We start from the raw sequence: 12,566 nt of genomic DNA on the forward strand, positions 1-12,566 counted from the left end.
AAGGTTTATGGCTGCGGCAACACAAGCCTTCCGTCTGTCCATATCCTGTACAAGATCATTCCAATCTTTTCCATCCTTACCGTCCATCTCAACGTTATCCCTCCATCTTCGTCTTGGCCTTCCTACATGTCTCTTACCATCAGGTTTTCCAACAAGAATCCTGTAAACTCTTCTTTCCTCTCCCATTCGTGCCACATGGCCTGCCCACCTAAGTCTTCTTGATTTAATTATTCTAATAATATCTGGACATGAATACAAATTATGTAGTTCTAAATTATGTAACCTTCTCCACTCACCTGTCTCCTCATCCCTTTTAGGTCCAAACATTTTCATAAGGATCTTATTTTCAAATACTCTCAATTTATGTTTCTTTTCAATGTAAGGGACCAAGTTTTGCATCCATATAATACTACAGGCAAAATTACTGTTTTGTATATTTTAACTTTTAGTTTCTTAGATATTAAACGAGAAGACAAAAGTTTATGAAGAGAGAAGTAACATGCATCTCCTGAATTAAGCCTCCTTTGTAGCTACCACAGTTAAGACAAATATTCTGTACAAATGTAACTATTAATTGAAAATCGCCTTGACAGTGTCTTCTATCCAATTGTCCAAAATTAAATAAAAAGTTTGGTATTCTAATGCATTACATCACAGTTTTGATTATTACCTAATACTTGGTTTCGGCCTTATATCTAATTATTGATAACAACTCGTATGAACCAGTTTCCAAACTCAAGTACTTAGGAGTAATACTAACAAATGAAAATTATATTAAAGAGAAAATAAAAATCAGGCTTAATTCAGGAAATGCATGTTACTTTTCTCTTCATAAACTTTTGTCTTCTTGTTTAATATCTAAGAAACTAAAAGTTAAAATATACAAAACAGTAATTTTACCTGTAGTATTATATGAATGTGAAACTTGGTTCCTTACATTGAGAGTATTTGAAAATAAGTTCCTTAGGAAAATATTTGGACCTAAAATGGATGAGGAGACAGGTGAGTAAAGAAGGATACACAATTTAGAACTGCATAATTTGTATTCATGTCCAGATATTATTAGAATAATAAAATCAAGAAGACTTAGGTGGGCAGGCCATGTGGCACGAATGGGAGAATTAAGAAGAGTTTACAGGATTCTTGTTGGAAAACCTGATGGTAAGAGACCTGTAGGAAGGCCAATACGAAGATGGAGAGATAACATTGAGATGGACCTAATTGGAGGCGATGGAAAAGAGTGGATAAATCTTGCTGGATAAGGCAGATGGAAGGCCTGTGTTGCTGCAGCCATGAACTTTCGAGTTTAATAAGGCTAGAGGGTCAGTTAGTCATTACAGTTTTGTGTTCAATATTTTGAATAGTACAGATTGTGTACAAAGATCTGATAGTGCGCTGTGCTAACCACTCGACCACGGAGGTCGACGCTGCTCCTTTAAACAGCATATAGAAAAGCAATTGGTTCTCTCACCCGGTTCACAAGGCCTTAAGTCTTTCGTGATAGGTCTTGTTAAAGGTGTGGATAAATTATACATGAGTGGTTACAGGAAGAACTAGAGACGAAGAACGATTACCAAGAGATTGGATGTTCTTTTACCTCCACATGCGATAGACGAGGGTTAACATTTCCATTCTCCAAGTCAGCGATGTTTTCTTAATTATCTTTATGAGAACGGATGAGTTTAGGATGACGCGGAAGATTTCTGTAGTTAAAGTAAAGGTTATTTTAGGTTACTACGCCAGACACGTCCTGAAACCACTCTAATAAAAGCTCTTTATGTTTAGGAACTATACTTCAATGATGCATAGCTACGAGAATTATAGTATTTGAAGATGGAAAGTATGTTCGCTTTGCATTTTTTGCACGGAGTCACATTTTTTTAAAAAAATATTTCGAAACATGCGATGAAATTTTCGGTGTTCTAAATTAAACGTCCTTTTAAATTCGCAGAACAACAAACGAATTTTCGAAAATTTACGACATTTATATACTACGAAAAAGCTACTTGATCTTGTATCTTTCTTTCAGAATGGAATCGTAAGATTGGATAGACTTTTATTGATTTAAATCTTAATATCGAGAATTTTTTAATTCTTTAAAAATATACAAATTATATTTGGTGTAATGTGTGGTTTCCTCAAACTAAGAGAATTGTGCTCCCTTTCTATGCTTAATCATAAATAGGTATAGGTGCGGTTGAAAATTTTAGTTTGTTTGAGGAAACCAGTTTAGATCAATGAATTATGATTTTATCTGGATATAATCTACCATCAGCTTTCGAGTTATATACATGACTATAATCTTCACCTTGTAACATTGTGTGCTTTATTATAACTTGCAACCAATTCATACGATGAACGAAGAACGGAAGATCTACCGGAGGCTTATTTTAAGATGCTAATGAAAGTAAAACGATAACAAGTTAAAATTATTTCTCATAAGTAAATTCGAATCCCTACAAGAAACTGAAGTCCAGTTTTTCCTAGACACTCCGGACCAAAACTGAGGTCATTTTTATTTTCTCTTCCCTTCTGTCTTCTTGTTATCTTTTCGTCGCGGTAAACCTAATAGTCAAATAACAGACGTTAAATAAATGTGTGTAATTAAATAAATCAACCAATTGACGAACTTTAAAAAAATCATCATGTATTGCGAGTGCAACAGCCACTGTTGAGTAGCGCCTCGATAGGAGAAATTAGGAACCGTGACTTCGAGTCCCGGGTCAGTGTTCCAAACACTTCAGCATGCATTCTCCAGCGTCGCGTCTAACTTAACGGTACACACAAGCGACGAAAACTTCGACAAAACGAGCATGCAATGTTTTATACACAGCAGGTGAGAGAGAGAAACGCAAGCTTCGATTACACCCACGCCAAGTATCTGACGTGACAGCTTGTTAGGTTTGACGTCCGCATTCTTATTCGCAGACAGCCTGTCGCCTCTCACCAGCGGCAATGATTGCGTGCCTCGAAGGGGGGAGAATTCAATTCCAAGCTCCCCGCAGTGTCCTGCCCGGTGCGGCATTCCCAACTGAGGTGACGGGGAAATCGAGTGCGCCGATGGAGAGGCTCGCGGCGCTCGGCGCATGCGCAGAACGACCGCTCCGGCCAGCCAGATGGCAGCACGTGTGCGCCGTGTGTGTTTTTATGTGCGCCGAGCTCTCAACGTGGACACAGTCTGCTCGGCTGATCAGTGTGGAGCGGTTCGGCTCCATCGGCGAGACTGACGACTCCTCTCATTGTGTCCCTCCCCTGTCAAGCATGATACCGAACTCTAACGTGGCGGAGGCAGAAAGACGTCTCAACAACATTCTCCACAAGGCGGACAAGCTGTCGGTGGCCCCGGATGACCTATCAAGACTCGTGTCAGTTCGGAAACTGACCCAGCACGGGTCAAAACCACTGCATACAGTGTTGCCAGTGCTGGCTGGTGTTGTTAGTGTCACTCTCCTCCTTGTATATTACTTAGAGATGCAAGCACATTATGGACTCGCATGTTCCTGGCACCAGGAAGACAGGCATCAAGAAGTGGTACGTTTCTTACCTTATTTTCTCTACAAGTAGTATGTAGCACCATTCTTAGTGATTCAGGATCCATCGGCACTAAATTATAAATGTGTAACAGTTCGACAAATCTCCCTCGTGCCCGTGATACATGTTTTTAGAAAAGGGAAATTCCATTGTGGCGGGTGTGACATTCAGGCAAATTTACATTCATTATTTAAATAGTTTCTTAGCACTTCAAATATGTAACTCTATCAATTCATGTAATTTCATTTTCCTTGATGAAAGTTATCTAATTTCAGAATATTCCTTCTCCCTTCTAAATTTTCAGCTACAAAAAATAAACTTTTGTACTTGTGACGGGTGTGACACTTCCGACACTTGACTTCAGGACCTTTCACAGTCTTTCAGAAAACTCTGTGAAGTGTATGCGTTTACTGAAACAATTTCATTTTATTTTCACAAAGCAAACTTTACTCGACATTTAAATGCCTTTAGTTTCTAAAAATATTTCTGCATACGTTTCTATAAACATTTTTGCCTATGACGATTTGACACCATGCACATTATTTACTTTGTGGGATTATGGAACAATGCAAAGTCTATGAAAATTATCATAAATAGATTCTTCAAGCTAAGGTTTGTTTCAGAAATGAAGTAGAGTACTTCAGAGCTTAATATATAGATCAATGAATGAGAAAAGTAGAACGAAATTAGAATTAATTTAGTTTTCATGCGGCAATAAAATTAAATTAAATTGAAACACCACGCATAACATCCAATTTCTACAAAAAAATAATAGGTTTAAAACAATATGTTATTTAAAAGCCATGGAACTAATGTTTGTATTAATAATTACAAATTCTACATAGTTTTCCGTAGTGATGCTTTCAATAAAAATAAATTAGCCTTGTTTCTCTACTTTCATATGGAATGTGCAAAATTGTGTTTAAACATCAGTTTGATATAGAGAATGATTAAGATAAGGTGCACGGTCAGAGTAACGTGCTATGAAAGAAAGCCTCTAAATCGAATCCCTGGTAAGGCATGTTTATTTCTTATTTGTCCCTCCGAAATCAATTCACAGTCGGTCAGATTATCGTCAAAGCAGAAAAGTATGTATCAAGTAAAATGGAAGTACAAATTGAGGTGATTGAAGAATGAATTCCCACTAAACATTCGAAATACACTGTTAAATAAACAATTGTCACACAATACCTGTATGTACTTTCCATTTCGAGCTCTACAATAAAACGAAATATATTGTCGTACTGTTGAGTGCGGGTTCTTCAGTATGCCGGAGTGTGGAGGTAAAACTACAAGGAGATTTAAGTCACAAAAAAGTGTGTTATTCACAAACTCATGAATGTGTATAAGCAACTTCATAATAATCCAGACAGTCCTTTTCTCTCACGAAGGATGATACAGATTTCCAACATACCTAGGTACATGATGAAAGCGAGACAATAGAGCAACCGTAGATAACAGAGTAATAATATCTGGCGCAACCCATAACACACATCAGGTCTGGCGTACATCTTTAGTCGGTATACGACACATACCCTTTTCTTAAATTTAGCTCAGAGTTTATTAATTAGTTCGTCACAGGATTATGTTGAACATAATATACTGTGCATAGACGAAAGATAAGAAAATATGAATTTTACACTAATTTATGCATTTGTTGTATTTTCCTTCAGTGTACTAAATGAATGTCAAATTCTACAGTTTTTTATAGTTCGTTCACCGTGTCCTGCATTCGCACTGCAGGTGAAACCCTATGCACGTTGACTCTTGATTTCTCAGTGTAGAATAGTTTTGGTTGTCTTGGCGGCCTACATTAAAGGTTATAGTTCCTAATAGCTCGAAACACTGAGTCATGTTTAATCAATTTCTGTAGGACAATGACGTCACTGAGAACTCGTTTGGCTTTAATGGTAATGTAGGTCTACCGAATGGAAATGATAGTGTCAATAGTACTCTTTAAAAACAGACAATTAATTGAAAATACTCTCTGTGCACAGTTTTCAAAAATGTATATGTGCAATTCGCGTTGTGAGTTACTGTAGAATGAACTGGGTGAACCAGTGTCCCTGTGAGATTAATATTATAAATTGATATAAATTCTTGTGCGGGTAATTTCGCCAATCTACCTGTTTGCGATCAAGGAAAAGGGGAGGAGAACACACGTAAACTAAGTTAAAGAAAAACCTTTCCACAATCTAAATGAACGATTGATAAAAGGGTTAAAATCAATATGTTTTGGTAGCAAACATATCGATTTTTCCTCGTGATATAATAAATTAATACAGTATAGAACCGAAGAGAGTACTTGCTGAGCGCTTTCGTATCAAAATAACATTAGACACACGACATTAGAATTTCTGAATGACTATTGATTTATTTCCTAGTGCTCTTCTCGTGCACACAGTTCCATATAGACTTAGTGTAGAAGTTGTGAATTATTCTAAATGAATTCAATCAATCACCAAACGAAAATCAAATTGAACATTGTCGATTTTAAACCCGAAAGAAATTTGTGTTAGCAATTCCGTAAGAGTTTCGTAAAAAAAAGATAGAAACTTGGTCAAAATAATGTTTCCACAACCTCTTGCTGCAAATATAAATTTTATAGAAATGTCAACCATGTTCAAACCTTTACGGTGAAATGTTTCTGCCATAGCAAATTAGTATTACGGGAAGTGCACGGCGTTGCAAACGCCTGAATCATAGGCAACCTCCCTTACACTTATTACGAAACCCCATATTTCAATTTAATAACATAGGCAGTACTCAGTTCTATGATCAGGGAGGGTACCCTTGTTTATGCCTGCAGTGGTGTGATTATTGAGTGCGAAAGACTTTCGTAAAATGCCTGGAAAGTCTAGTTCGAAACTCGATCTAAGCATTGTGATGTAATTCCTGTCATATGTGGTTTGCAAGGAGTGGCCTTTTCAGAAAACACTCAGTGTCAATCTCCTGCGTAGTACACCCTGGACTACATTGTTGCAGACTAACGATGCTCTGGCGGCTGGACACAGTCAGTATTATCCTATATGGGGCTTATGTTGTGCTCTGTCCATGTGTATTTGTTATTGTCCTATCACCATCATCCTCATCGTCACGAGTATCTCAAAATGGTGGTAAAACGATGCAAGATAACGATGTCAATCAATTTTAAAATACTATATAATTTTCTCACTGATTTGTGGGCGTTCCTGGGCACCAAACATTTCGAGGATGAGAATTTTTACAGCTACATTAAGCAATATTTATCTCTCCCTTTTAAGAGGTTATCAGATCTGCATCAATAACATTACATGCATCTTGAAAGTAAAACAAGAATGCAAGACAAATATAAGTATGAAAACTAACTGATTTACATTTATAGATAGAAAAAAACTGAACAAAATCATAATAAAATCATTTCAACTATTGTGTAATTTACTAAAGTTCTTAAAGAGTGGGATAATGAATTAGTCTGTTACTTTATAAAATATATGACATCCATGTGGGAGCCTACAGAGTTTTATCTTAGAGTGATAGCAGTGCTCAAAGGAGAGGAACATGGGAGATGCCATCTCCTAGTTATGAAAATTCTTACACTAAGGTAATTTGCATAGGCTTCCTCCGCAACAACTAAATATTCTCCATGTTGATCCTTGTAAGCATCACCATTTTCCACACAACTGGGTAAATCCCCCTTCCAAATTGGAACTTCTACTTCGAGCACTGGGAGGGGGAGAGTAAGAATTCTTATCATAGTTCATATTTTACCTCTTATTGCAAATCATAAAAAAATAAATAGAAATGAAAATACCTTGGTGTTATTCTCAAGTTCAGACTTGAGGCCATTTTTTAAATAGAAACTGGATTTGACTTACTTCCTTTCCTTGAACATGTATCACATTTTTTGGTCTTCTTGTACTTTTCCATACTGCACACAGAGTTCTACAGAATAAAGAAAAATGAATACAAAAAACTAATAAAATGTGAAAAACCAAACACCTCACAGATAATAATAGGAATAATAGCAATAAGTCAAAGGCAATTTGGAATAACAAATGAGCAGAGGGGGAAACATTTCAATAAGTTCAATGAAAATACGACATTAATTAATAATGAAGTAGAAATAACAAACTCCAAGCAAATTGCTGATATTTTTAATATGTATTTCACAAACGTATATGTACGAGTAAGCTGTTCTCATGACCTAAAAAGTGCCCATGCAACTGAAACTAAATCAAATACTGTATTGAACTCCATTTTTTAGATGAAAAAAAACACAAATGAACTAAAAACTACTATAAAAAAATTAAATAAGAAATCAGCCGGTCCAGATGGTTGGTCTAATTATCTAATTAAGAAATGTTCACAGTACATTATATTACCGTTACAATACGCAATAAACTCCTCAATAAAAAGTGAAATTTTTCCAAAAGTATTGAAGAAAAGTATAATCAAACCAATGCTCAAAACAGGACTGGAGACTAAAATAAAAACTAGTGACCAAGAACGCTCATATCATCTTTCTCTAAATTGCTCGAGAAAATCATATGTAATAAAATATATGATGTCTGTGCCAAATATAACATAAGTTCTCTACAACATGGGTTTCAAAAAGGTAAATCGACAAGTACAGCTACATCACAATTTATTGAGATAATAATGGATACTTTAGAAGATATAACACCATTAAGCCTTGTTTCCATGATTATGAAAAACTAAATATGCTGACCAAGGCAGTAATTTATTTTATTAAAAACATAAACTAAACGTAACGTTTCAACCTTCTAGCAAGGTCTTCTTCAGACTCTGTATCAAGTACAAAAGTCAAGTACAAATTATCAAGAAGATAATGAGATAACTTGTGCTATTTTTCTGGATCTCTCCAGACTGCTAAAACCACTCTATTCTAATGCAAAAACTGTACAATCTTGGCATTAGAGGAAACACACATAAATTGATAAAATATTTTCTCATGAATACTCAAACACTACACACTGGAAACTCTGTGGTTCATAAAATTGTATCCGACACTGAATATACAAACACCAGGAATCCCTCAAGGCTCTGTACTAGGCCCACTGTTATGCATCAACGATATACCCTTCCCAGACAACACAGAAAGTTTAACATATGCAGATGACACAACCATAACTTGCAGTCCCAAAACACAAAAACAATTTGAAAAACAAACCTAATCATCAGCAAATAGATTAACTCATTTCTTAAATTCACTTAGCTTGAATAAAACTATCAAAAAGCAATGTACATGGTTTTCAACCCTGGAAACAAACATAATTTTGATAATACAAATGTACGAATAGATGACAATGAAATCAATTATGAAAATCCAGTAAAATTTTTAGCTCTAGTTATTGATGATAAATTAAGATGGACATACCAAATTGACCATGTATGCAAATAAGTAGGGAAAAATGTATATCTTTTAAAACTCCTAGCACAATATGATGTGACGGAAATAAAAAGAAATCTGTACTATGGACTTTTATATCCATACCTAAAATATTGCATAATAGCATGGGGAGGAGCTGCACAGGAGTACACGCAAAGATTGCTTCTTCTGTAGAAAAGAGCAATACGGTATATGTTAAAAAAACACGGTTAGAAGCTCATGTAGAGAATCATTCCGAGAAAATTAAATTATGACTATATAATCCCTATATTTATAAAGTACTTGCATATGTACTAACACACTATGACTAAAATTTGATGGTCCATCAGTACAACACACGTCAAAAAGAGAACTGCCATATGCAAGCACATAGACTTACTCTTTTAAACAAAGCACCTCATGTTGCAGAAATAAAACATTACTCGTATAACAAACTCCCTACGCACATCAAACAAATTACTGATACATACAAGAGACTGAAAGCAATATAACAGTACTTAACAGACATAGCACTATATGACCTTAACAAATTCAAGTAGTAAACTGGATTATTGAGTTAATATTGTATTTTTTGTATGGTATTTCTTTTTACAAATTTAGCATTGTGATCTGCTGAATGTTAATAATGTAACAGACATACAACTGTATAATCCAAAAGATTATTTGCATTCTTTCATTTTTTATTGTAATTTTTCTTATTTTGTGATTTTAGAATCGTATGACGTTTTTCATACCCATGAACGGATTTTAAAAAAATATTATTATTATTATTACTTATTCTGCTGTCACCCCTCATCCAATTTTCATACTACATTTTCATCATTAGATTGATTGAATTGTTGTTTTAAGACCACTTTATGCACAGTAAGGCTAATTGGGAATGGACCTACAGTTTAAAGTGGGATCCGAACCACTATGTGCCTCCATCGGACATCGAACCCGGGACTCCTTGATTACAAGGCGACGACGCTACCACTACGCCATCGGGGAGGCCCTTTCATCATTCGAATTATATTAAGTTTTCCTGGAGTTTTCGAGACAACAACACTCTGCCAGTCACTTCCCGTTGTCATGTTCGTTGAGGGAAATCCATTGATCAGAAGATGGGAATTTCTGTAACAATCTGCTCTGCTTCTTTCTGCTACATAGAGCATACCAGAGAAGTTACTTACATGAACTCCATCAGGAAGATGTAGCTGACGGGAATATCTTTCAGTGGTTCTTACATCTTTGTTCTCTTTTTGCTAGAAAGGGAAGAGAATTCTGGATATGTGCCAGTTTACTGGTCGACACAGCTTCAATGAAACTGTCAGGACTTGTGCTTCTTGGGAGTTTTTTTTACGTTTTCCTCCCCTTAGACTTGACAACACTGTTCACACTGCATATTCTACCACATTTTGAATACGTTTGCTTTATTTCAGTACCATTGATGTATTTGAAAACGAAATTTAAATAACTCTATTCTCTTCTCTGCATCTCATTCCTCCACTTTTCTCGTGATATTGTCCAAAATATTTTCCGCTAACTGAAAACTAAAACCCGCTGTTCATTCCCATCATATTTCTAATTACTTTCAACATCTGGAAATGAAATGATTGCGCGCTCGTTCAGGGTGGAATATTGCGCTGTCAGTATTTGCAGCTATTTTGGTGGCTTGAGAAATGTGTCCCATCCATATGCATGTGTAAAGCCTCGTGATAAAACACGCTTTAAAACACCTTCACCAAGTGCCAAGTGTTCTCTCTTGTTACGAACAATTTATTCCTGTAGCTCCTTTTCTCTTTCTCTTCTTTGTTGCTTTCTACATTTTTCTTTTCTGCATCTTCCTTCTGGGTTTAAGCATTTTTTTTATCTTAATGTTTCTTTCTCCTTCATTACACATCCTTCTTTCTATTTTTTTCTTTTTCTTATCATCTCTCTCTCTCTCTCTCTCCCTCCCTCGTCCTTTCTTTCTTTCTTTCTCGCTTCCCATTTCATTTTCCTCTGGCTTTCGTTTATCTTCTCCCATCTTCTTCTTTCTTGTCATTTCTTTTTTCACTTTTTCCGATCTCTTTCTCCTACGTTAACACTATTAAGACTTCTTTCTAATAAAACACTAACAAATGGTGACCAAGGCAGAATTTATTATAGTTATTATATTTTTTATGTTCACGTCTCAAGATTTCTAGATGAACTCTGAGTGCAATAACTCTTTCTTTTGTTGATTAAAGTCTTTTGTTTTGCAAAACGTTATGGATGGAGAATTTGACTAAATGCAACTGAACATTCTTGAAATCAAAGTAAATAAAAACCTGGTACGGTTTCTTTCAATCATTATAAATATCTATATCTATACTATAAATATGGATCCAACACAAAACTCATGGTGACTTCTCAGGACAAAACCGAGATATTTCTCCCTCCATAAGAAGTATTTTGACAAAAGCCAAGTACATAATTGAGAAGTGTATTTTGCTTCCAAATTATTTCTATAATTCGACTAACTTTTTCAAGATATGAAATGATTAAACTTGAAAATAGAAGACTTAATAGAATTAAATATGTAAAGACCTGAGTTTAGTATAATAGCAAGGATGTGTCTGAATAATGATTAGTTGAACCTCAAATATAGACAAACTCAAAGGAAAATCCATTCTCATACCGAAGTACGAACCAGAACTTTGGATGGCGGGATCGTGAGTCAAACTCCCAACTTGCTAGGTTTCCGACGCCGATATAAGCTGTTCTTAAATTGTGAATATGTATTACTTAAATACTAATAGCATTGCATCCTCAGATTGTACGAGATACAATGTAAGCAGGATTTTCTTGTCTTATTCGTTGTAATATACAAAATGATTACATTAGGATTTGCTAAACAATGATTACTTCCTTACTCATAAAATAATCTGTACGAAATAAAAAGAGTGTGTACATTTTACATTCCGTGGTCGGAGGCAATTTTGGTAACATGCAAGAAAATACGAAAATGCATCATTTAAAGAAAACCCACAATAACGAATAATTCCGAAGCAATTACGTAAAATATGTATGTATAGGGATGTTATCCGAGTGATTGGAAGCGATGGTAATTGATTTTGAAACGAAGCTCACGCAACTTATACGAAATTGGCAATGCAAAATTTATGATCCATCGTGTCCATTGTTGAGATTCGTCTTTATGAAATGCCAATTATGATGATCAATATTCCTGTCTGGAGCCTCCCAAGGCTTGCAGCTTTTCCAGGATGCGTCTTCAAGCTCCGTGAGATGCAACAACGCCTGATCGACGTCTGTTGGGCATCGAGTGGGTTTGTTTGCATGCACTGCCACCTCGTGTCCTTTGCCTATGTCATTTATTCTCCTTTCATTATATACTGTATATACCGGGTGGTCCATTTATAATGATAGAATGGAATATCGCATGCAGAAGGCATCCAATCGAAAAATTGCACAGAACAAAAGTTTGATACTATTGAGGGGGTAAGTCAATGCCGCAAAAATTTCGTCGCCGCCACCCACCCCTTAGGGGGTGTGGGGAGTAAATGTGAAATTTTAAATGGAACACCCCCATTCGTTTTACATATTTGGATTCCGTGTTGAAAAAGAAGTATTTTTTGTTCGAAAAATTTTGTAAAAAAATTGCAACCTTCGAAGATTTATA

General features: G+C 35.6%; 1 protein-coding gene across 1 annotated transcript in view; it reads left to right on the plus strand.

The window, feature by feature from the left end:
- The first annotated feature begins 3,186 nt into the window (after positions 1–3,186).
- Positions 3,187–12,566, plus strand: part of LOC146001134 (uncharacterized) — a 56,056-nt gene continuing 46,676 nt past the window's right edge. The window contains exon 1 of the mRNA XM_083138424.1: positions 3,187–3,531. Coding sequence (XP_082994550.1) covers positions 3,262–3,531 — 270 coding nt within the window. The 5' untranslated portion in view covers positions 3,187–3,261. The remainder of the gene's footprint in view (positions 3,532–12,566) is intronic.

The sequence above is a fragment of the Lepisma saccharinum genome, chromosome 17 (genome assembly GCF_977018435.1).
Source record: "Lepisma saccharinum chromosome 17, izLepSacc3.1, whole genome shotgun sequence".
Taxonomy (NCBI): Eukaryota; Metazoa; Arthropoda; class Insecta; order Zygentoma; family Lepismatidae; genus Lepisma; species Lepisma saccharinum.